The sequence below is a fragment of the Dama dama genome, chromosome 33, assembly GCF_033118175.1.
Source record: "Dama dama isolate Ldn47 chromosome 33, ASM3311817v1, whole genome shotgun sequence".
In the NCBI taxonomy this organism is placed as follows: domain Eukaryota; kingdom Metazoa; phylum Chordata; class Mammalia; order Artiodactyla; family Cervidae; genus Dama; species Dama dama.
The window spans coordinates 46,337,676-46,364,799 of record NC_083713.1 but is presented as its reverse complement, the minus strand read 5'-3'; the positions used below and the strand labels follow the sequence as shown (position 1 = coordinate 46,364,799).

The window sequence follows — 27,124 nt, the reverse complement described above, 5'->3', positions numbered from 1 at the left end:
TACCATAGAAAACACATATAATTTATTAGATGGACTTAAAAATCAACACAAATCGATTTTAGGCACTTGTTGAGTACAGACTATGGGAATTCTCTACCAAAGAACATAATATCTAGCAGGCAAGACCATAAAGATTCAAACTTTAGTTTTTAGAACAATACACAAGGGCTAGACAATTGATAAGATATATTGCATAATTAACCCAACTGTATCCTATTACAATTTCTTCATAATTCCATACACAATTTTAGGGTTTAATAGAAGCAGTCACTCTTTAGCATCCGAAGTTTTAAAACTCTTTCCTTTACTCCACCGCGCCGGTCTTAAATACCACACATTCTTTGTGGGAGCATGATATAGAAGTATTGTTTTCATATAAGCAGAACTTTAAAAAAATTATTTTCTATATTAAATCTGCATCTACAGTGTCATAACATGATGGCTGATAATTCTGATGTTTTTTAAAGTTCATTTCAACAGGTTTAGTTTGTAAGGATAAGTGTCTCATTGCTAATTCCTCTGGACAGTTAATATTTACCTCTGTTCTTTAAGTAAATGTAAGGGGGAGAAATGGATGTGGTTTATGATTTTAAGGATGTGGGGATGGCTTCAGGTTAAGCACTACATATATGATTTGGTTTGTCGTCTTTCTCTTCATACTCTTTGTATGGACATTATTCAACATATACCTCATTTTTGGAATGGGAAGAGAATACATGTGTAACTTAATCCCTTTCACATCTAACTAGCAGCTCAAGGAGCTGGCAGTCTAGGTACTTATCTTTCTGAATCTACTTTTCAGTGTGAGAAGCTAAAATTAAGAAGCATTAAAACGCTAAATACAGTATAATTTAAAGGACTGCAGGCATTTATGTGCTGTGCACACAGCAAGCCAGTTTGTGATGTACTCAACAACTCTGACAATACTCTCTAATAAGCAAAGTGCAAATCAATGAATCAAGCCAGTGGAGGATAGCACAGGACCAGAGAACCAACTTAGAGGCTAGCAGTTTGGAGAATAATGGATAGAGGTAAAGCTGAGAATATCTCCAGGACCAAGAGAACATATCTTCGTTGATGGGGAAAGGAGTGCAGGGGATGCTGAGCTATGGGAAAGCCAATCCTGAAGCAAGAAGTTCCAGATTATACTTGGACAGTGGCAGGGTTCAAAGTTAAGTCATGCAAAACCCGGCCTTGAAAGATGGATTCATTTCAGGATACAACTGGGCAATTGAGAGAAGATAACCCCAGAGTGCACTGATAGTCTGGGGTGTGCTGCTGTCCCCTATATACAAAGTAGAACATGACAGATAAATTCCCGAAAAGGCCTGCAGAGAAAACCAGAAAGTTGTCTACAGTTTTTCTATTTACACTAATATAGACAAAATTTGAGGTTGTCTGTACTGTATGTAGTTGCTGTAGTCACAGCAAGAAATGTAAAGTGCCTAAGAGATGGGACAGCAGAATCCCATTTCTAGGCATCTTAGTACTATACACTCAGACAAGAGAGACAAGAATGTCTCAGGGACTTCCTGCCTTTGCTCGGTGCCCTGCACTTCTCTGATCCCACTGTCACTACCTACTAGGCACTTCTTCAAGACCAGAAAACAGAAACTCTTTTCTATTCCATGCCGTGCTTCTAAAATCACTTTAACTACCTGCATTAAAAATGCCAGACAGCAGGTGAAGCACTTTTTTATTCTTAAGGCAAAATGTCATATTCCCTACCCACTTTCCTCTGCACCCCAAACCACCAGCCTTCAATGTATTCTTTGCCCATCCATGAGGGCCAAAGAAGACAGAACTGGAAAATTTCAAACAAGGATCCTCATCAGAATGTGTAAGATATACTTTCTAAATGCTACATGACAAAATTAAACATATTTAAATGCATTTAGCAATATGGTTCCTTTTATCACGGTATTGAGAGAAGTTACAGGATTCTCAAAATTAGCATCAAACATAGGATATTTAAATCCAGTCACATGAACAGAGGTATGGAGCTTTGTTCTTTCCAAAGTTGAGCATGATAACCCTAAATAAGATGTTTGTTTAACCCAAACGTAGTATATTAAAAAACCAAAAACAATGCCCTTTGCTTAATTCCACTTAAAAACTACATATAAATTGCCAATATGACTATTCATGAGGTGCTCCATGTTATTTGGAAGTAATACTGTTAAAATGATTTTGATGTATTTTCACATTACAAATTAAAAAATTTTTTCTGCTGTAATTCTGGTTTTATGCACAAGGATAAAGGTACCCTACAGTACATGGGGTCACAAAAGTGTCAGATACAACTTAGTGACTGAAACAACAACAATAAAGGTACCCATCTTATTTCTAATGCTTGGCCTAGAGGGTAGGATATAACCAAAAAAGCATGTTTTATCAATGTGGTATAAGAGTACATGCATTCTAGATGATGCCATGTCAATCACTACACCAATTGTGACAAGGTAAGACGCACTTTAAACATCCAATTAAGATTAAATTTTGGCCAACACCTTGAAGACAAGGGACGGACTGTGCGGGTATACAGTTGAACTGATGTGGCGGCAATCCAAGGAAATAAATTATAATTACTCAAACTGAAAGGCAAAAAGGATAAAAGGTGTGGATTTGCTGGGTTACTTTACAGAGTATTTGTTTCTGATGACACTGCAACATCTACAAAATAGATCTGAGTTTTTAATATACAAGCAATTCCTTACAGTGATTTCAAAGTGTGAGGATATATGAACAACTAAAGTTAGTAATTTAGGATTTACTTTTTAAAAGGAAGTTGACAAATATTAAAGTGTTATATTTGCATTTTGAACATAATATAAATATAAAACAAAATATAATTTTAAACACTGATCTCCCATGCCTGACTTGGATTTATATAATGAGTATTTTAGATTTTATAGAAAGGAACTTTCCGAGTTTTGTCAGTAATTATAGTATGTACTATTTCTCATCAAAATCTTTGAAATTTAAAAGGCTGGGATTAAAAGTAATTTTTTTCCCTTGAATATTCTAAAACACGCCAGTTTTGCACTAGTCATCAGATTTTCAGGGCATGAAAGATACACCAACATAGTACCCAAGAATATGTTTTAACACATTTAGGATAAGTTTGCTTACAGTTACAACAGAAATATCTCAGATTTTCAGGTGGAGAAAAAAGAAATACCCAAGAAAACATATAAAGTTTGGGGGCTAAGTTACTTCTTAATAAAATACATTACGTTGATCAATTTTTAAACCAAATTCTTAAAAGCATTAAAAAAAATTCGTATTTTGTAACTGTCAAACAATACATTCACATGGTATAAAGATGATAAAAGAAAACTTAGACACAAATAAAACCTCAACCTACTTCAACTCCTAAGAAATCAGGAATTTTCAAATTATCTTCACTGCTTAGAAAATACGCTTCACCTTTCATCTCAAATTCACTTTAAATGCTTGACATATAATTTGTTATCTAAGAAGACTGTAGCTAAATTATTTGACAATGTTTATGGCGTGATACTTCTCTTGGTAGACATAAATCACACAACAGTTTCCAATTAATGCTGAAAAAAAATCACTTTATAATTTTAATCACAATTAATGATTGGCCAATTAATGGATTAACAATTCACTCAGTAAATTTAGATAGCCAATAAAGGGAGCAATCTGATCACTGCTCAGTGTGCTATTCTGTCCACCAGTAATACTAAGTCAAGAATATGACAGACACTCCACTCAGCTGGATTACAGCTTTCCATGTATGTGATTTGCTCAGTAAAAAATCAGGGACACAATGTGAAGCTCTGTCCTTTCTTTTGTTTTAAAAGAGCGGCTCAATGATTTGGGGGTGGGTTAGTATGATACAGAGAACACAGAGGAAGTACAAGATGGCACTCACCATCAATGCCAGTACTCATCCCGTTATATCTGTAACTAAGGATATTAGTTTCTGTGTTATTTGCTTTTCTTTAAGAACATGATTCAAAGCCATTAACTCGAACTTGAGGTATATACACAATACATACACAACCTTATGTAAAATACTTTTCATAATTACATTTTAAAATATTGGAAACTGAGTATCTGTGCTGATTTGTATTTTGACTTAATGGAACAGGAAGAGAACGACATTCAACAAGGGAGGGTTATACTGATAATAAAGCTCTGAAAGTTAAAAATGTCTTCCTCTCCCTTTGTACTTACCACAGGCTACACAGTGTCCTGAGAGGATTCATTATGAGAAAAATGTCAATCACAGCTTTAAGACCTTGCTTTGGAAGGAACTAATGAGAAAGCAGATTGAAAGGTGAAACTTCATCTGTGTTTTCAAATAAGTGGTCTTAATTTTTCTTCTTATAGAAAAAGTTTAAATGTTTAAATCAGTTTATTATAAATATATCTAAACCATTAATTTTTGCAGCTTTCAGGTAAAGTCCAGCACTTCATTTACACAAAGTCTATGAGAAGAGGTCAGGAGAGATCATCTAATCTTAAGTCGTGACATCATCCATTCAAGTCCTTGGCATAACCTGTAAAAAAATAAAATATCTTGATAAAATTCTCAAATAAAAAGCTATGAAGAGCAAACTAAAAGAAGATACCATTTTTTATCTATATAAACAACAAAGATTAGAAAAAATCAGTAATATTCAGTGTAGGTGCTATCCTTTCATTCAGTACCACCATACATTTTTGGTTCTGTTATGTCTCTAGTGCATAGAATACTGCCTGATACATAAAAGAAGCTCAAAAATTACATAGTGAATGCTCATAGAAAGTAATTTAGTAAGAAGTATCAAAAATGCTTAAAATACCAACACTCTACCCTTTTTTCTACTTTTAGAAATATATCCTAAAAAAGACAAAGACATGTTTATGTATTATTACTGTTCATGAAAGCATTTTTACTATGAAATACTAAAATCTAGATGTCTGGCAATAGAGAAAAAATTTAACAAATTATGGAACATTCATACGATGATGTATTAAAAAATTCCTTTCAAAGATTGTTTTACAATATGACAAAATGCTCACAATATAAATGAACAAGAAATGGCAGGATATTTAATATATAGTAGCTATTAAAACAAAGTATGCACGTAGTATTTGTGACATGTATGCAATAAAAAAATGTGAAGGAAATAAAATCTCATATTACTAACACCAGTTATCATTGAACAATGGGTAATTGAGCATACTAAAATATAGAAAGAGATATTTATTGTGGTAAAAGAATCTAAATGTTTATTTAGCAAGAGGGAAATATACAAAATGAAGGACTGTTAATGAAGCATCAATCAATATCTATGAGGAGGTTTTACAAATACGAGAAACAATGCTACCACATTAATATTTAAAAAGCCAGAACTCAGATTTTTGTGCCTAAGTCTAAAAATGTAAAGACAACAGAAATAGAAGGAAAAGAGGGCAATGAAGTAAATCAACGATTTTTTCGATATACGCCCATACTTTTTTCCTGTTAATTCGTTACCTTTAAGCTACTCATAGGAAATGATACAATAACAAGATGAGTAAATTAATTAATTTCTCCACTGTTAAAGGTACAGGAGTGACTTAAGAGCAAACTAGAAACTGCACTAAGCACTTAATATCCAGTATCTAATCTTCACAGCACCAGGACCAGAACCCTTCCCATATTACAGAGGGAGCCTGACCTTACAGCGCTGAGCAAATGACAGAGGTGGGAGTCAAAATGTCACCAATACTAAAACCAAGACTAAGGTGGTCAGATTACACAGGAAACAACATTTCCCCTAAACCAAACATTTCCATTTGCTAACTCCTGTAAATGGAAGGCCACATAAACCCAAAACTGAAAAGATGGCATCATCTGCTGATGTCCCCCTTTAAAAATAAAACTGCCAGAACTCAAAATAGAGGGTGGTGATGGCTGTATCACACTGTGAATGTACTTAATGCCCATGTATTGAACACTTAAAAATGGTTAAATGAACAGTTTTATAATATATATATTTTGCCACAAAAATTAATAAGTAACGTTCTTAACACATTAAAACTGCCAGAATTCATATGTATCCTAACTAATGATGTATTTTCCACACAACTACTCAAAGTATATAAGTTAAATCTTCTATCAGTCCTAGATCACTTATCTTTATTGTCAGATGTAGTATTACAATCAGTGCTTTCGCTTTAAGACTTTTGATAAAGATAATACAAATAAAGATATACTGATATCTATATATGTATCCTATATGTGTATATGTATATAAACTATTTGACAAAGAACTGTGTAGAAGATATTTTTACTCAAACGAGCATGTGGATAGTATTGTCTGATTTTTTTTTAATGAGCAGATTTGCTGTTTTGAGGTTCTAATAACTATGCTCCTCCAAATGTCTGTAATCAGGTAACATTGCCTTCTATTTCACTAAGATTTGGCTTCATCTCCAATTTAGTTCTTAAATTTGGGGGTGGGGTTCTTCAGGGGCTAGAAAAGGGCAGAAGCTTGAGGCATAGATATGAATTTACCTGCAGTGGCAGAAATTTCCTTCCTTTCAACGTCACAGAGAAGGGTAAACCAAACACTGAATTATTGACACTATCTAGCTATGCCTCATATATTATATGTTCCATATCTTACCTATAGCAAGGCTGACAAGCTCTGCCTGCTTGAAATCCTTTCGCCCCTGGGCACCAGACTAGGGCAAGATTCTACTGCAGGAACCACCCTTCCCTCCAGGGCCAAGGACCCTCCTGTCACATTCTAATTCTAGCTCTTCTTTTTTGAAGTGCAGGAACTCCCTTTTGGCAACACTGATGGCGTATCTGCAAACCAGTCCCTCATGCAAATCTATTTCAGCTTTTTTATGCATAAAACATGAATTTAAAATAACTACATGACTGTTAGGAACAAATGATACGCTCTGTAGAAAGCACGTAAGGCACAGGACCTATCAGCAAGTGCCAGTTCCTTTCTTAGAATGTAAGCCTCACCGACAGTGCAGAAACGATTTCCTGACTTGCATGGACTGTGTCTTACATCTCTCCCTCACAAAGTTCTGTACATGGTAACCTTAAATATTTGATTTTAAAAAGAAATACATGTTTTATGGAGAAGGAAATGGCAACCCATTGGTGTCACCTTTGTTATCTTAAAAGCTGGTCCCTTCGCTGAGGCTCTTAATTTTTTGAAAACTTGATTCTATTTCAGCTGAAAATTGGCAAGGCTATTTAAAAGATTGAGGGAAGCCATTTAAGAAATTGAAAAGTAATCGCAAACAACATTGGGTAGTTGTGACTTTCAGTTCTGTATCAGTTGAATTTCTGTGCTCCTTTCCCTGTGTACGTGGTGGTTCTATTTTTCTCCAATAAAACTTTTTATTTAAAAAAAAAAAAGAAAGAAAGAAATACATGTTTTAAAGCTAAATATATGTTATTCATGAAGACGATATCTTACCCCTCGCCAGTAAGAGCACAACATGCCTGGATGTGCCACTGGTGATCTTTAATAGAAGTTAGTTTCAAAAACTGGGAGATTTCTGCTACAGTCATGCATCCTTTAACATCTTGTTTGTTAGCAAAAATCAGCAATCCAGCTTTCCTTAGGTCCTACAAAAGCAAACAAAACTGTAAAGGTCAGTTCATTTTTTCCAACACTTTCCAACTTAACAGATTATATTTGATAATCTGTGTAACCTAAATTTTCTCAACTACTTTACATAAAAGTATCTCATAGCTCTTATGATGGAAAGTAAACATCAAATGGAACGGAACACATTTAATCAATCTATACCTGCATGTATTTACGTATTTCTTACAGTCCGAGATTACATTTTTATGGTCCCACGTGCTCTATTTAACAGTCACATCTTCCTATTTAGTACATGTCTAACCATTCCTCCAGGATTCCCAAGTGGCTCAATGGTAAAGAATCTACCTGCCAATGCAGGAGACAGAGTTTTGATCCCTGGGTCAGGACGGTCCCCTGGAGGAGGAAATGGTAACCTACTTCAGTATTCTTGCCTGGGAAATCCCATGGACAGAGGAGAGACTGGTGAGCTAAGTCCATGGGGCTGTAAAGAGTCAGATGTGACTTAGCAACTAAACAATAACTAAACAATTACTCTTTAGCGTGGCACTTAAGAGCTTTTAAAAATTCTTGCCCAACCTATACTTTAGGTAGAGCTTTCTTGGTAAACCTAAGGAGAGTTATGGACGTGTCCCTCATAAAAATGGACATATGTATATATGCCCAAAAAAGTTTTTGTACAATTTTAGGGTGTTCATAGATATCCTAAAGTCCATTCGTGAATACTGGGTTAAGAAACCATGATGGATCCACTTAACTAGTGGACTGAACTCTCATAAAACTCTGCCTATATATTTTAAGAGATACAGAGAAAACTAAGGTTTTGGTGCTATGTCTGCAAGTGTTCCCAGCTCTGTGGAATGCCATCTTCTTTTCAGGGATCTCAGTGAGAAAATTTTGGTTTCAATCATGTGTATGTGTGTTTGAAGCAAGAATCTTCAGTAGGTTTAAACAGACACTGTTCCACATTGTTTACTCTTGCTAGAAGACAGTCTCGATGGCTTTTCATTCTTTCTGAAGTAAATAAACAACAGAAGTAGTAAATTTCTTACTTGGTTAAAAGGACTTCTGCTGTATGCTTTACATAAACTTCGGAGACTGACTGAGTTAGAGTGCCCTCTGCAGGACGGCACTACAGTTCTACAGAGAAGGACAGAGTTACCCGAATAACAGTCAGAAAAGGGATACTCTAAAACGAGGGTCCCAAACCTCCGGAATCTAATGCCTGATGGTCTGAGATAGAGCTGATGTAATAGTAATAGAAATAAAAGTGCACAATAAATGTACTGTGCTTCAGTCATCAGGAAATCATCTCTTTCCCCCTCCACGGGACTGTGGAAAAATCGTCTTCCACAAAATTAGTCCCTGGTGCCAAAAACGTCAGGGACCACTGCTCTGAAAACATTAAGTTCTAAGAGTTCCTATTCATTGCTGTGAGACTCAGGGAGCTCAAACCCATGCTCTGTGACAACCTAGAAAGGCGGGATGGGGTGGGAGGTTCAAAAGGGAGGGAACATATGTATACCTCTGTGACTCATGCTGATATATGGCAGAAACCGACACAATATTATAAAGCAATTATCCTTCAAATAAAAATAAAATAAAATAAAATACTACCCCTTCCCCAAGAGAGTTCCAATTCAATTTGTTTCACCTATAGTTCAGATCACCTGTCTATTTATATAAGGCAAAAAGTTGAAGAGATGACCTATCACTAATGCTCATATGCATTATCAAGTATATGAATTTTTTTTTCTCTTATCCTAATAGGAACATGGAACAGTTATCAATAGTTGATATATGGCTGAATCATTGAGTAGATGGACTTTCCATGGGATTTAATTCCTATCTTCTTATCATTTAGGTTTCACTATCTCTTCTTGCCAGTGTGTGTTGAAATCTTTATATAGGTCATGCCAGGTAATGCTGGCATGCTCAAGGAACAAACCTTAGAAATATATGACAACAGAAATATTTGGCACAAGTTAGGACACATAGTTTATACTATTTATAAGTAACCTATATTCATCACTTTTAGTAACAAAATTATTTGGAGAAGCCCTTAGACTGAAAATTGGAAAACCTAAGAAACAGAGCCAGGTACTGCAATGTCTAAAAAAAAAAAGAGGAAAAAAACCCATATCAAATGTAATTTTTCTAGATATTAAAGGCTCAAATTTTATGTAAGGTTCTTGATTTTTTTTTTAAAGCTATGTTATCTACATTTAATTATTTAGGAAAAGAGGAAAATCAAGTCTTTCTTTACTTTTTATTAAAATAACTTCACAACAAAGTATTCATTATGCTAATAGTAGAAAAGAGATACACTGGATTAAGGCTGTTAACTTGACTTAACAAGAGGTCAAAGTACAAGGTAAAGAGTGGTGATCTTTTGTACATCACCCATTTTAAACACTTTGAAAAAGTTCTGCTCCATACCACAGACTTCTGTTCTTAAAAGTCTAAAAACAGTTTTTAGTTTGGTCAAGGAAATGAACAGTAGCACACACAAGACATACTTACTTATCAGCACTGTCTATATGCCATATATAGTTGTCAATTTGTTTCTCAAACTCCATTTGTAAAGATAATTACTAGAAGTTGAGTCATTCTGAATAAAATTCATCTATTCTTTTGTCTTTGGAATTTTTTAAAAAATTCATGAGTTTCAAACGTTTTTGCGCTTCATTTAAGATGAAGCTTTCAGAAATGTATTTAAATGCAGTAGTTCTGTATTTCATAATACACAGAATCATTACTAGTGATGATAAGAAGACTGTTGTTTATTATGGTATGCATAAAGCACTTGACTAACCCATGTTGAAATTTGTTTTTCACTCACAAATTCTCATCCTTGAGCTGGAAGCTCCTCCCCAGAACGCTGCCTATTGGCTCTTCCTGACCCTATTAAGTAACTTAACTCCAACTTCCAATTTCACCTGTAATTCCCTTCTTTTCTGGTAATCTCATCCCTTCTCCTTTCACTTTCCAGCTAGGCTCTATTTCTGGCTTTTACTATTTTTCCTAGAGAAGAGCCTGAATGATGTGAATGCTTAAATTCAAAAGCTCATCAAGTCACATAAACTACTGGGCCTCAGTGTGCTAATCCATAAAAGATGAGGTTAACTGATCTATGCAAGTTAATGACTCAACTCATAAAATCCAACGACTCGGTGAGTTAGAGCCCTACTCTCTGGACTTTTTATAATACTGATGCCCTACATATTGGCCAATTGGAGTAAGAATCAAATAGGAAGGCTACCTGTTAACAGAGTAAAAAATATAGTCAAGAGACAAATACATTTTGCGTTTTACTTTTCTTTTTCTAAAGTCTTCATAAAACAATAGAACAACTCTTTGGTAAAAACTGAAGAATGAGGCATTGTTGTAAAATGCAAAGGGGAAATTTTAAAAATCCTTAGCCTGTGCTTCTTTTATTGTTTACTCTTTCTCAAACTAGAACTGAAAATTGTTAAATACATGTACAAAGGCAAGATGAGTTTTTGTTTTTTTTTTAATTCCAAAGGATTTAACAACTGCTAGAATCAGTTCAAAATAGCATCTTGGTGGGTATGACCACCACAAGCAAAACAGGAACTTCAATTTACATAACTACCTCACCAAGTTTCCTTACATGTGAAACATACCAAAATTCTTAATGAAAATCACAAAAGCAAACCATTGAATCAATATTAAACTATAAAACTTTATTACAAAGATATCCCAGTTTCCTTAAGTTTTATTAAAATTCCACTCAAATAAAGATTATACAACACATTTAAGTATTTACTATTCTATTTCCACCTTTGAGTTGAAAAAGTAACATCTGTGATAAAAGGCAAGCAAAAATAATCAGACGCCACTACAGTTGGCCTTCCTTATCCATGGGTTCTGCAGTCACAGATTCAATGAACCTCAAGTTGAAGATACTCAGGAAAGAAATTCCAGAAAGTTCAAAAAGCAAAACTTGGATTTGCTGCATATTTTCATAGCATTTACACTGTACTAGATATTATAAGCCATCTACAGATGACTTTAAAGTATACAGGAGGATGTGCATAGGTTATATGCAAATACTGTACCATTTTATACAAGGAACTTGAACATCTTTGGATTTTGGCACCTACAGGCATCCTAGAACCAAACCTCTGCTAACACAGAGGTACAACTCTATTACAAATAATATATGATTTTATAGTTACTATTATCATTACTGACTATATTACTCAGTCCACTTAATTCTCAAATTACGTTAACAGTTATATTTCTCAAGAACTAAGAAAATGTGGCTAGTTGTATAGTTTTGTTTAGTTGAGGGAAAAATATCAGAGACTAAAGGACAACAAATTTAAGTATTAGTCAGATAACTGAGTTATAATCAGAACTTGCTGTGTGTCTTAGAAATAAGACGCTGTAAAGCCTTAATGATAATCTTCTGTATGATTAATCTATTTCAAATGAAAAATGAAAGCCATTTTAGATCTTTTTGTCAGGGAAAACTTCTAAACCAAATTTATCTAAGATAAATGGAGTTAAAAATCTAAAACCGACTCCACAATCTTTCTACTGCTTCCAGATACACTTGAAAATTGGAAAGTGTCAAAATTACAAACTCAGCAGATGAATTATTTTTTCCAAAAATCTGAAACAGTATCCCCATGAGAAAATAGAAAGTAAAAATGTGATAGAAATATTCTCCCAACACACATCTAATGCCAGAATCCTACTTACCTCATGGGCTAACATTTTATAGAGTTCTTCTCTAGTTACAGAAATCCTTTCTCTGTCTGTACTGTCCACAACAACTATTACAAACTAAAATAATTACAAAAAAAGTCATTAGTGATTACATAATTTGCTATCTGTAAAATTTATCAAGTATTTATTTGATTTACAGTCTAACAACTATCAAGAAATTAGAACTTTATGGTACAGTATTACTGAAAACCAGAGATACCCACTATACATTGTGAAGCCTAAAGGTCTAATCTTTAATTCAAACATATTTACTAATTTTTAAGAGAAAATAAAAGGCAATATGATGTCATCATTCTATTAGAATATTCTGCTAGTAAACTAAGCAAAATATAACATGTTTATTTTCTAAATTAATATCTTAATTCTATAATATCTTAATTAATATCTAATATCTTAATTCTATTTTCACTGTAAGTCCATAAGACAAAAATATATTATGGTCCTAAATTTAAGTTACTTCTAGACAGATACTATTTATTAATGTCAATTTAAAAATCTAAAAGGGCAGGTGTATGAGAATAAAGTAATATGAGAGTTAAGCTAATTAAAAAAAAAATCAACAAACTGAAAGAATAAATCTGTATCTAAAACCATGCCCTCTTCTTATATAAGTGGCCCCTGCTATAGCAAGCACGACTCTTTCCTGAACTGATGATAAGACCGGCATCAGAAGATGCAGAGACTCATAAACGAGGCGTGCAGGACTGAGCTACAATGCCGCTCCTTCAACTCCGTGAGCACCAAAAGGCACCAGGGAAACAGGAGCAGGTAAAGTCACTTTACGATGGCACTGGTTATGCCCAAGGTAATTCTGACTGCCTAGTATTAGTATACACTATATATTATTTAGAATTAGCTTTTCATTTTCAGATAAACCACTTCATTTTCAGGATCTTTTCTATTCTTCAGATTTCATCAACCACAATGCAGATGGATAAGAGAACTGCTACTTGACCTCTTCTCTCATTGAGACTTTACTGATATCTGGTTATATTACTCTAAAACATGTCCTACTCTAAACCTTTTAACAAAGCTATTGATTTTCAAGATGTTGGCATGAATTTATAATACATGCAGCATTTTATATGGAAATACTAATCATATATATACTCCTCCTTCTCCAAAGGACATGATCAAATTCTTAACAGAGTGTTAGGGAATCAGGTCATCAGAGACATTTAATAGTGCCTCAGTGATATCATATTCATCCATATATACAGTTGGAGACTTATTAACTTATAACCAGCACTACAAAAACAAATGTCACAGCCTTTAATCTTACAAGGTCTATACAGTGAAGCTCTCAAATGTCAGAATTTCCTCTTGGCAAATAATATGTAAACAAAACATATGACTACATCTAAACTTTTATAATAAAAAGAGTTCTTCAATGTGCAATTGCATTGCATAAAAGAAAATACATAGTAAAATTTTGAACAAGGATTCAAACCACCAAAATCCTCTCGCTTAACTTGGATTTCCTCTATGCAGACACAAGTAAATAGTACAAGAGAAATGAAGTTACAAACTGAAATGGAGTTCTTTAGAAAAACAATTATTTACAACAAGCTCTGGGATCAGTATAAAATCAGACTAATCAATCGACAATTCTTCTTACACAGGTTCAATGAGAATGGATGTACAGAACAATGACCCTGAAACAGGGAACTAAAGATTCCATTATGTTTCAAGTCTACTTATATTAATATTAACATACTGTGATATTTCAAAAAGATAACTTTAAGAGTTCATATCTAGAAAGAGTTTCCCAAGTATTATATTCACAAATGACTTAGTATATTAAGAAACATACCTCTGTGTTAGTATAATAAGTGTTCCAGGAAGAACGAAGAGATTCTTGGCCACCAATGTCCCACATTAGAAAACGTGTATTATTAATCACTATCTCTTCTACATTACTTCCTATTGTTGGGGACGTATGTACAACTTCATTCATAGAACTGGGGAAAAAGTTCAAATATATAACAATTAGCAAAGAAACTAGATTGTTTGAATATTTTTCAACTAAGGGAGAAATCAGCATAACCTCCTTTTATATTTTATACCCAAATATCCCCTTTCCACTAGGTTTATTAAGAGTGAAAAAAAGGTTCACTACTGTATATACAGCACAGGGAACTCTAGTTGGTGCTCTGCAGTGACCTAAATGGGAAAGAAATCCAAAAAGAGGAGATATATATGTATGTGTGGCTGATTCACTTTGCTGCAGAGCAGAAACTGACATACCAGTGTAAAGCAACTGTACTCCAAATCAAAAAATAAATAAATAAAAACAGGATACTATATATTACACATACGTGTAGGATTTCCCAGGTGGCTCAATGGTAAAGAATCCGCCTGCCAATGCAGGAGACGCAGGCTTGATCCCCGAGTTGGGAAGATTCTCTGGAGAAGAATTCTCTAGAATTCTTGCCTGAGAAATCCCATGAACAGAGGAGCCTGGCAGACTACCATCCACTGGGTCACACAAGAGTCGGACATGACTTAGCGACTAAACAACACCACCACCACCACACATAAATTATGTTCAGAAGAATCACAACACCACACATAAATTATGTTCAGAAGAATACTAACAAATACACATACTGGACTCTCTATGTTGAAAAAACTACTATATTCCTGGAATCACAGGTATGAACCATCCCTAATTTTAAGATGCACTCTTTGGTAAAATTTGAAATACATCACTATCACGTGTTATATAAAAACAATAAAGCTCTTTGAAACTTAAAAAAAAAAAGAGTGAATGAAGAGTTCAAACAGAGGTGGAACTAGGTAGTGGACTAGCTGGAACACTTTGTAGTTTCATTCCAAGAAACTACAGAAACAAATATTTGTCTCCTCTCTACAAGCAAAACAACTGAACAACACACTCAATGTCCTATAAAGTTCTAGCTCTCTAGAAGCAGTTGCTTAAATTGGGTTCCTGGTTCATGGCCAACCTGCCTTCTTACAGAGTAATGTGGATTCCATAAAATTTTTTTACTGCTTTCGCTAATTAAGTATCACTCAGGCAGAGAAAGTGACTAAAAACAAAAAGATACAGTTTTTTAGGTAGTTAGTACTTACAACTGGTAAAGGATGGTAGTTTTTCCTGCATTATCCAGCCCAACAATGATAACTTTGTGCTCTGAAAAAACAAACAAAAACACAGTCATTTATTAATCAAAAATTAAAAATTTTCCCATTTCATCTACTCTTTACAACCATGGTATAATTCAGTGTATGGCAGTTTATTCCTGCTTGTAACACAAAAGAATATCACAGCAAGAGGAGAATTATGCTATTGGTCTAACCCCTCATTCTACATAGAGAAGTTTCACCCGTCTAAGAAGCCAGAAGTACTACATTCTTTCCACTCCTTGGAAGCCAACTCTCAGTCAACTATCCCAAATGCAAGCACAACAATTTATGTAAGACTCAACGTGTTAATGTTTCACACTGGACCAAGTTACTTAAGTTCTAAATGTGAATTTAAGGCATTAATGGGGTATGTACAGGTGAGCTGGGAGAATGGCAGGGAGAAAAAGGGCAGCCTTTTAAAGCTGCTGTCTGCAGGCATCTCTAAGTATCTGAGCGCATGTGAACCACAGGGTCCTTCTAACCAAATTTAAGGACGTATGGCTATGGTGGCAGTGACTCCCTGCCCCCTTGGCTTCTACAGATCACTTTTTCCAACTTTTTCTTCCTCTGTCTCCTGATTTATTTTTTCCACCAACTCCTTTTCCTTGGGTCCTCCTTCAAACACTCAGGCTGTCTTCTTGCACTCCTTTCACATTTTAGCAAGGTATCTTGGGGCCCGTCTATTGCCATCCAGTCTAAAAATGACTCCCAAAGACGGCAGTGCATGGAGGAAGCTAATCTCCAAAGACGGTCTCTGGATATTCATGCCCCCTTGAATCCTGGCTGGTCCTAAGACTTGTGTTTAACCAACAAAATGCAGAAGTGACTGTGTGACTTCCACACCTGGATCATCTCACACCTTGCAGTTGCTGCCCAGCTCTTGGACAACTCCCCCTGAAGTAAGCCAGATACCAGGTAACAAGTCCAACCACTCCAAGACTGCTGTGCACACAAGTGAGGAAGCCAGGGAGCCGCACAGTTGCCCTCACTGTTCTAACCATTCCAGCTGAGATGCCAGACACAAAGAAGCCACCGTGGATATGCAGCCAGGTGGGGCCGGAGATGACTCCAGTTCTAGCTCCATCCAGCTGTAATCAAATGAGCCCCAAGCCAGAACTTTCCAGCTGAGCTCATAGGGCCATGAGAGATAGTAACAAATAATTCCTTTAGGTCATCAAATTTAGAAGAATTGGCTTGTTACACAGCAACAGATAACAGAAACAAGATGGGAAAACACATGTGGTTGTGTGACGCTGAGCAAATGACTTATTCCTCTAACCCTAAGTTTCCTCACTGTAAAACAGGGAGGGACAATACTATCTTGCAGGGTTATATAACTAAGACAGCACTTGGGCAGTGCCCACTACCAAGAAAGACAGTTCCTAATCCATGTTCCTAAATCTTTCCCAAGCTCCAATCTTAGTGGATAGATACAGTGCCCCTCAACACATCCCCAAACCCAATTTTCAAACCTTTTCCTGATTCTATCTTACTTTACTTGCTTACCAGTATTACCATTATTTCAGATGCCTTTGGAGTCCCTCAACCGCAACATCTAATTTGTCACTAGGTTCTATTCTCCCTCAAAAATATATTCTGAACCTACCTCCTCCCCACTGTCCCAGCTGCAGTCCTCCTCATCTCTTACTGTACTTAACGGGACTATCTCCAATCCATCTTTCTGTTGTTTCTTGAGTAATTTTTCTACACTATAAATCTGGTAATGCTACTCTCTTATTTAAATGATGGCTCTCCACTTTGACAGGAAAACAAAGTACAAGTTCTAAGCCTTGTATATAAAGCCAGTCCCAAATGAGTAGGCTTCAGCTTTATCCCTCACCATGACCACCAGGCATCTAAGCTGGAGTTCAAGTTGTTCTTCCTACACAAGCTGCCAACTACGTCCACAGCAAACATTTCTCTACCTCTACTCATAGTGTTTGCCTGTGCTGGAATTATCTTCTCCAATTCTCCACTTCAAGAATTCCTACTAATCTTTAAGGTATAGCTTCCCAAGAAAAATCATTTTCTCCTGCTCTTCTGCCACACCTCTAACAGAGCACTTATAATGATTTACACGAACACTAATCATCTCAGTTTAATGAGACACCCTTCAAGGGTACTTTCTAGTAACTGCAACTTTTCTGGTATAATAAATGCTGAATTAATATTCATTCTATAAATAAGATATGTTAAGGATAAAGGAGCTCTTCAAGAAAAAGCTTTTGCAGTCAGGTGGTAGATGTTTTCCAAACGTGACATTTACCATTAAGAGGAATTCCTAATGCTATATAGGTACTTCCTGTTACACAAAAATATGAAGATCAAGTAAACAGAAAAAAAAAACTGTTTTAAATAATATGCTTTAGCAGGCCAGTGCTTTCTTATTTAGGTTGTGCAGCATGTGGGGTCTTTGTTCACCAATCAGGGACTGAATTTGCACCCCCTGCAGTGGAAGTGCAGAGTCTTAACCACTGCACCACCAGGGAAGTCCCAGAAAGTTTTAATAAAATCAGTTTTGTCCAGTCACTCATAACTTTGAAGAGCAGGCAGCTTAGAACCACTAGCATCCTAAAGTGACGTGACCATGCTCTCCCAACAAAGGTTCTTAAAAGTCATTTAAAAAATGCAGGGCCTAGTCTATCTCTTTAGAGATGACTAGGGTGAACGAAGTGAGAAAATGAGAACTACCTGACAAGTGCAATTTCTTCCTAAGGAAAAGTACAGGGTGACTGGATTAAAATCAGAAGATTGCTTGGGGAGCACTGGCTTCCTCAAAGGGAATGTTAAAAAGGCAGTGGCAAATCCATCTTCACAGGAAGGTCACACCTCAACAGGGCCAGATTACTGAATCCTTGGAGCAGGCGACCTTTATACCTGGGAAGTTTTTTAAATGGCATGGCAATTTTCCCTGACTCTATATTTTTCTATGTCCTCAAATTGAGCACTCCCCTTTTGACGACAGATATCTTTTTCAATTCTAGTAATACTGGCAATTATAAACATTTTAATACAAGCAGAATTCACATTGGGCTCTTTTCTGACCTCTGACTTATCGACGAATTTTTAGTTTCCCACTTGAATAGAATACCAGTTTTTAATAATATAATTCATAAAACAGCTTATTTTTAAGTTTCAGGAATGTTATTTTGTCAACCTCTTTGTATTAGCTGCAGGACTAAATGTAGACAGACTTGCCAGTACTCAGGAAGAAAATACAATTACCCTGATCAACGAGAGAAATGGTACTCTAAAAATGGTACAAAGTTAATAGGGGCAAAACCAATACAAATTTAGGCAAGGATCTATGATACATAACTACACAGTAACTAAAAAATGTGTGTGTGTATGTATCTTACACAGAGAGATCACAAATACAATAGCACTATCTCTGGCAAGGTCCTTAGTCCCTAAAGGTGGTTAAACACTTATTCTAACCATGCTGCCATTTTTCAAAATATTTTGCAATTTTCTCTTGCAATTGCTTTCAGAGCCTGAGATACGCTGTTTTGAACACTCCCAATGGTCGCCGTTTAACCCCTGAAGATGAATTTGATTTTAAAAGGGGAGGGGAGTCACATGGTATCATCTCAGTCATAAGGTAAAAGGCAGTTAAGATGAGTGTTACCTTTTCATTATTAACTGAGGTGTGGTCCCTAAATGATACGATTTTAAAATGTGCCTCTAAAAAAATTCTAAAAGGAGTTAAAGGTATTTTGAGTAACAGTAGGACTTATCAGTAGATAATTATCTGGCCTCCTAGGGTAACTGCTTTTAGCAGAAAATCCTACCTGGCTTTGTTTTTAAAGTGGCCTCCTTAATTTAGCCATGCCCCATAGGACTTATTTCTTGATTTCAAACACGTTTTCTACCATTTCTGTGAGGAAAGACTAACTAGGCAAAAAAGAAAAAAAACTAAAGGAGGATTCTGTGTCATACCTGACCACAAGATGAACATGATAAAGTCAAACTACTGTGAACCAACCATTGTGCAATAAACACGTACACTGAGATAAAGCAGATGGCACAAGAAGTTCACAGCGGGATTTCATCTTCTCCTGACACAAGTGCAAGATAGGATGGGGTAAACAGTTTCAGGACACAATGTCTTTTACAAGCCACTGAATGAATGAACTAGAGAATCAATAAGATGAAATTAGGTCACATAATTTGGTGGATAAAGATGTAAAGTCTTGTTAAATCTTTCTTCACAAGTGCCTAGAAATAAAAGCAGACCATTGGGGAGAGAAGGCATAGTGGATGATACAGGGTGAGAATTCATGTCTGGTGTGGTAGAAAATAAACAGGAGAAAAGAGTGTCAGAGATGTTCAGAGAGGAAGTAAAGAAGCAGCTCAAACCACTCTCTATACTGGAAACAACCTCCCTCTTCTAACTAATTTTACAAACTCAGTGAAAAACCGTCACCTACAAAAGCATAAATATGCAAATATTCCCCCAAACTCTTAAGACATAAAGCAGATTTCCAACGTCAATCAAGGAAATACAAGCTAACGTATTTGAACACATGAAGGTTTTTTAGTAGCTAAAATATTTTAAAAAGAAGAAAGGATCTAGCATCAAACATGTGCAGAATCCAGAAAACCTCTGGGGAGCCCCATGTTCTGTGGCTCAGTCTTGAGATCAGGACAGTCCAATGAGGCCACGAGCCAGAGGTCCTTCACCTCTTCATCCCTAAGACCCACAAGCCACGTTCAATACCAACTTATATCTACTTCCTCCCAAGACTTGTTTTTCTCTATTTGAATTTTTGTGTTTTTACAATAAAGCACCACAGCTATTTTCAACAGCTTCCTAAGTCTGAGGTATAGCATGTGGGTCACAGTGAGAACTATAAAATTAAGACATCATTGTGCAATGGGCTCAAAGATAAAGGTGCCAAGTCAAAGGTGAAGAGTTGGTTTATCCCCAACTATAGTGTTAGATTATTCACATTTTCTAATAATCAGCCTTCTCTGATAGCCTTAGATTCTTTCACCACTGTAACCTGTTTCTCTCACTACGGGGATGGAAGAGACTTCTATGAAAAACACATATTCCAGCTAAAGTGTTACAATGCACTTCAAAATAAATACTACATAGAACCTAAAATACAATGTTTATATAAGAGACAGTTATTATGCAAAAATGTAACAAAACTTTTGGCTGTTTCAGTGCTTTGATGCATGTGATTTATGACAAGTTTACTACTTAGTATGATTTCTCTTTTAGAGTATCTGTGCCACAGCATTCTTGCAGTTTTTCAGATAAGTTCAAACAATTGTACACTGTCACAGTACCTGGATGGAATTTTGCATTATCACCTGGGCTTTAGTCTCCCAATCAATACTTGACTCTTTTGCCATGAAAATGCTTGTTTCCCTTCTTTATTTCCTTCTGATATACTCAGGCAGCCTACCAGCTCTATTCACTGACAGGTTCTAAAAGTCAATATATACCCTGCCAACTACCAGTCAGCAAATTAAGCTAAAAAAAAAAAAAAAAAAAAAAAGTCATCGTTATCCTGGAGAACTTCTCTCTCTGTGAATCATACCAAAGCTAGAAAACACAAATACTAAGGCAGATAAACTGAGTGTCAGCCTGATTCTTCATTCTCACCTCATATCCAAACTAAGTCCCATGGACTCTGTTTCACAAGGAACAAAAAAATCCCACTTCTGTCAGGTATACCATAGTTTTCACAGGTCTTAACACAGAATCTAGATTAAATCATGTACTTAATAAAGTATGAATGAATAAATAAATCAGATTTGGAAGACATAAAGGTTAGAAGGGAGATAACCAATAAAGTCCCTCATATTAAAAATTCAATTTGCAAAATCTAAAAGCATCATCAACTAAAAAAACAAAGTTTGAAAATAAACTTGCAACGTATAGCAATGGTAGTGAAGTTTTGGCTGGCGGTGGGGGGTGGGGGGGGGGACAAAAAACTTTGCTGAATGAAAAGCAACAATTATACATGACAAAAGTAGAGATCCAATTAGGAAACAGAAACCACATAGCAATTTGAACTTAAAAATAACTACTCCAGAGGACTGGAGTAATGAGGGACTGGCTAACAAGAAGTAACAATAAAGATTAAAGGAATACACAGCGCTTTCACCACCCCAGGGCTGAGACAGGGCTTCTCCCCACAACTCCCCAGGACTGAGATGCAGACCTTGCTGAGGGCCTGGCCATGGCTCACTGAATGTCAGAGAAGTAGCTGCGCGGACTCGCCAGGGGATCTTTCTGGAAATCCTCCCTCTAGCACGCTGGGGAAAGCTGCTCACTGGCAAGTGTTTCCCTGGAGGACCTCCATTCTGAAAGCAACTGAAGTGGGTACCAGAGGAAGCTGCTGTGACCACTGGACAGTGCGAGAGCCAGAGGCTGGAGGAGGAGTCCACACACGCGAGCAGCAGGAGCCTGCTGAGAGGCACATCGTATCCAGAAAGAAAACCCCCTCCTCTTGCGGTGCCACCTACCAACAAGGCTTAACACCGCGCCTTTAAAAGACAAGGATTTAAGGATTCAGCTCTGTATGCACAGAGCACACAAAAAAGGTGAGTTTGGAGCTAAAATTTCAATAACTGGCACAGTTCACCCCTTTGGCTACTCAGCTTCTATAGATACTCATTTACATGTTTGAATTCCAACACGATGAAAAGAACAACAGAAGCAGTGGTGGCTTTCCCAGCACCAGGTCCGGCGGCACCGGCAGCTTCTTCAGAACTCATTCACAATGGATCATTCCTTTTCTGTGAGCTCATCAGTAGAATGCAACAATGCTCTCCATGAGGAAACTTCATAACTTCTTTCACAGTTCACATGAGAGTCTAAAAGTTCTTCCTTTTATCTAACATGAACCCTTCTTATACAAAGAAGTTTTTGTTAGGTTTCAAGGGCACCAACTCAGGCACTAGATGATCCTGGTTAAAGTCTTAATGTAAAAGGGCTTCCCAGGTGGCACTAGTAGTAAAGAATCCACCTGCCAATGCAGGAGATGCAGGAGACTCAAGTTCAATTCGTGGGTTGGGAAGATCCTCTTGAGAAGGAAATGGCAACCCACTCCAATATTTTTGCCCAGAGAATCATATGGACAGAGGAGCCTGGTGGGCTACAGTCCATGGGGCAGCAAAGAGTCAGACACGACTGAAGCGACTTAGCACCAAAGGTCTATCACTTTTAATCGTAGTGCCTGGAACAAGTTACCCAATGTTTCTTTGTCTTAAAAACTGGAGATTATCAGGCTCACAGGGTTCTTATTAAGAGTAAATCAATTAGGTGAAGGCTAAATCAACTGCATGAAACACATAGACCCTAACCTTGCAAGTCAATATTAACTGCTATTATTTTATCTATAAAGACGAAGTTAGTTTATCTCCCCCGGAGAAGGCAATGGCACCCCACTCCAGTACTCTTGCCTGGAAAATCCCATGGATGGAGGAGCCTGGTAGGCTGTGGTCCATGGGGTGGCTAAGAGTCGGACACGATTGAGCGACTTCACTTTCACTTTTCACTTTCATGCCTTGGAGAAGGAAATGGCAACCCACTCCAGTGTTCTTGCCTGGGGAATCCCAGGGACAGCGGAGCCTGGTTGGCTGCCGTCTATGGGGTCACACAGAGTCGGACACGACTGAAGCGACTTAGGATCAGCAGCTTATCTCCCCACATAAACACAGGGGGTCTTGTCTGTTTTGTTCTCTGTTTACCCCACCTGTGTCTCCTGTGTCTTTGGTGCATTGATAGGCAGGTTTTTTACCACTAGCGCCACCTGGGAAGCCCTCTACAAGAGACCCCAGCACAAAACAGGTGTTCAAAATACTTATTCAATGAACAAATGGAGTACTGATCATAAGCCCTTCTATGCTAAAAGATACTAGTGGCAACTCTTCCAAGCCCTAAAGTTGTAAAGACTTACAGTTTAGTAACTGAGAAACAGCAATGGGGGGTGGGGGTGGGGAATTCACAGGAAAAAAACGATGCCAGTCACTTCTTTAAGCCCAATGTCAGCAAAATATTCCTGCAGTATTTACCAGTTGGATCACCTAGGAAAATCATTCCACTGGTACCTCAGTTTCCTATTTTCAGGAGAAAAGAAAAACTACTTCAAAGGACTGTAGAAACTTTAAAAAATGATATATACAATAGCATCTAGGACAAATTTTGTACCCTATTAATTTAAGTACCAAATAAATGCAACCTCTGGGTTTTCAAGTCTGAGCAGTATACAATTAGTTTTCACTATGTACTCAACCTAGCTAAGCTTAAATTGAAAAAGTTGGTCTAAAGGGAGATAGAGATGTCACACAGTTTGTTTCATTAGCACAGCAAATTCTGTTATCCCTCAAAACTTCCTTCCAAGAGTTTATGTGAAAAGAACATGGGGCTGTGTTCTGTATCTTCCGGAGGTAAAATAAAGTTTAATACACAACTAATAGACCAACAAGTACCTGACAGATTTAAAGTGACCCTGCTGATAAGACAATCACATTGTTTAACAGGAAATAGTTTATCCACATTTTCATAATGCTGACATCTAAATTTTTAAACTTCATTAATTTCTTACTATTTCCCAATATGGAAAAAAGATCCAGTCAAAAATTACCACAAAACAGAGGTAATAAGAACACTACTCAGTGATTTTTAGTGGTAACAAAGCATACATCATTATTTAGTACTATCAAGCAGCTGCTGGCAAAGTTCTAATTCTTTCTTCACTAACAGAGACAATTTTATCATTGACCCAAAACAGAAAGTGGGGATACCTAATTTTTCTTGCAGGACTAGAGATCAATGAGCAATCTTTCTAAATTTCACAGTAGAGTAGAAATACTAGCGTTGCTAAAAATAATACAATACTACCGATTTAAACATTAAAATAGACTATCTACTATAAGTACCACCAGTAACACAGCAATGTTAAGTTTCAATTCTTAAGACCTACAGATTAAGTTTTCAGGATTTGTGGGCTCCATGGTCATACAGTCAAGATTTCCTGCTACTCTAGGTGAGACCCAGATGGACAAAGGTTAAGTGACTGGTTTCCATTCGCCCTTCTCTCAACAGAAACAGCTAGCTAGAGACAGTGTATGTTAGAAGGGGCTTTCTCCAGTTCATGAAAATTCTCCACATCATTTGCAATGTTGCTCTTCCATTTAGTATCATGAGATCTACACTATCATCTTTTTTTTTTTTTTTTTTAAGATAAACTAGAGATCATAAGTTCCAGTTCTGCTCCCTTCCCATTGCCTTCTTGTAGGAGCAGCTGGATCACCAAGGAGGAGGCAGGGATGTTTGCACATAATAGATGCCACCATTCATTTAAGTCTTTACTGGAAATTTTTGGGCTGTGACAGTAACACCAGCTTCACAGGAGGAAAACACAAAGTTATTGACAGCCGGGATGATGAATCACCCAACTTGAGTTAAAAAGAAATGAAAGTACATCAGTAACTATTTTGTATCTTAATGCTGTCTTGTCTTTTTGTTAAAATTGCATCCTCCTTCCCCCAGTTTTACACTTACTTTTGTAACAAATTTCAATAAATCTGATATGCATTTCAAGGTTATGTTTGAGTTTAGATGAACTGAAGCATCTCTTTATGATAATACACTCCATATCTGATAACTTACTAGTCACTTACAGTTAACAAATGTTTCACATGATATGATTTTTAAGTGCTTTCAATGGTCACTTTTACATTTTAAATACAGCCATAAAAACCTCCACTTAAATAAGAAACAAGAAACACGAGGAGGAAAATGACCTTAAGCTTAACCTTAAACACAGATACAAATCTGGCGAATGGAGAGAGGACCATCACTACTCAGGAGGCAGAAGAATCTTCCCAAAGCGGGAGGGGGGAAGTGGAGGTGCAAGGAAGGCTGATAAACCTGAATGTACTAGCTAAATCAAGCGAGTTTTCCCGTGTTTTCCGCATTCTGCAATCCTCGGTCGCTCAGAGGTGCGTTTGGGGCCACAACTTATAACCTTCATCCCGGAGAACCCCAGTGCTTCTCCGTGGTGTGCAAACCCAATCGCCGAAGGTAAAAGGACGGAAACGCGAATCAGGCTGGGCCACTCAGGGCCGTCGAACGTGGGGCAAGAAACCTTTTCCATTCCCAACAGAAATCGGAGCAATGGGTGTATTTGCGGAATGGGTTTCTTAGGAAGGTCTCCTAAGACAAAAGGGCAGCGAGTCGGGAACCATTCCCGAGTTGGGAGTGGGATCGACCAGCCCCAGGCCCGCAGCCCCAACAGCCCGCACCCAGCGCAGAGACCGCGCGCGACCGCAGCGCCCACATTCCGGAAGTATTCGGAGACCCCCCACCCACCCCCCCACCCACCCACCAGGCCACGGGTGACCCTCTCCCCCACCCGTACGCGCTCGGCCCGAGCCCCTCACCCTGGTGATTGAACAGTCTCCATATCCTGGTGAAGAGAATTCCCATTCTCGGGCAGCGGACCCCTCTCCAGCCACCCGGGCCGCCTGGCCTCCCCCGGCTCAGGCTCAAGGGGAGGAGAGAGACGCGCCGGAGCCTCCGTCTCTGCCGCTGCTGCTGCCGCGCTGGCCGTCGGCCCGCTTCCTAGGAACCGGAGGAAGGCCGAAGCCCAGGCCGCCGTGCCGTCCGCGAGGCCCCGCCGCTGCCGCCGCGGCTCCCGCCTGGCTCGCGGACATCGCCGCCGCGTTGTCTGCGACGAGCCTCGCGGGCCACCGTCCTTCCCCAGCTCCTCTCGGGCGGCTGCGGCGGCGGCGACCAGGCGGGCGGGGGAGGCGCGGGGCGGGGCGGAGGGGACGGGAAGGCGCAGGCGCGCGGCCGGAGGGGCGGGGCCTGGGAAAGGGCGCCCGCCTGGCCCTGGCTTACTTGTCAATCTAAGGGACCTGTACGCGGAGGGACTGAGCCGTAGGGTCAGGCAAAGCGGGCTTCGGGTTGGGGCAGGTGGCTCTAGCCTGCTTGCTTTGGCGTTTTTTCTACCTTTCTTCCACAGAGCCATAGTGTGAACAAGTCAGTGAGTGCCCAGTGCTCTTCCCCAACCTTGCTCGCACACTACATCAAAAGCCCCACCTCCTAGCCTTCAAAGATATGGATTCCATCAGGATCTTTGAGGGGGGCTGAATACCTTTATCCCTCAAATCTCGACGCCGACACCCAAAAGGATGGCTTTACCTAAGCAGTGGCCTTATGGCCGTCCTGTACTTCAAGGTTGTTCCCTTTCCAATATCCCTCCACTTGCAGATTAATCTTGCCCAAGACAACGATCTTGATTTATTCACTCCCAGGTTTAAAAATGTTTACTGGCCCCTAAAGCTGTTTGAGCAGTGAAGTCCAAACACCTTACAGAGATACACAGTGACTCCACAATTTGGCCTCAGCTGTCCTTTCCAGCTGTAACTCCCATTATTACAAGCTGGTTAGACAGCTGGTGAAATGTTCTCTCTGCTCCTTGCATACCTTGAACAGCTGTGTCACCTACCAATGCAAGTGTCACACTGTATTTCATCAACCCTCTAGTGTGGGATACTTACTTAGCTGAAAGCTAGAATACAAGTGAATCCTTAGGTAACATATCGAACTTGTTTATGTGTTATTTTTTTTTAGCTGGGCAAGTTACTTAACCTCACCAGCCTGCCATTTTGAC

General features: G+C 37.9%; 1 protein-coding gene across 2 annotated transcripts; it reads right to left on the bottom strand.

Annotated features, from left to right (window-relative positions):
• On the bottom strand, positions 1-26,176 carry ARL5A (ADP ribosylation factor like GTPase 5A). Of its 2 annotated transcripts, XM_061135724.1 has the most exons (6): positions 25,890-26,171; positions 15,429-15,489; positions 14,149-14,296; positions 12,309-12,392; positions 7,446-7,597; positions 1-4,532 (listed from the first exon to the last, which is right to left on the bottom strand). In XM_061135724.1, exons 1-6 carry the CDS (start codon positions 25,933-25,935, stop codon positions 4,484-4,486), a joined length of 540 nt encoding a protein of 179 aa, XP_060991707.1. In that variant the 5' UTR covers positions 25,936-26,171; the 3' UTR covers positions 1-4,483. The 2 variants fall into 2 exon arrangements, with proteins under 2 accessions (XP_060991707.1, XP_060991708.1); XM_061135725.1 differs by lacking the exon at positions 12,309-12,392 and having other exon boundaries at positions 25,890-26,176.
• Positions 26,177-27,124: the final 948 nt, after the last annotated feature.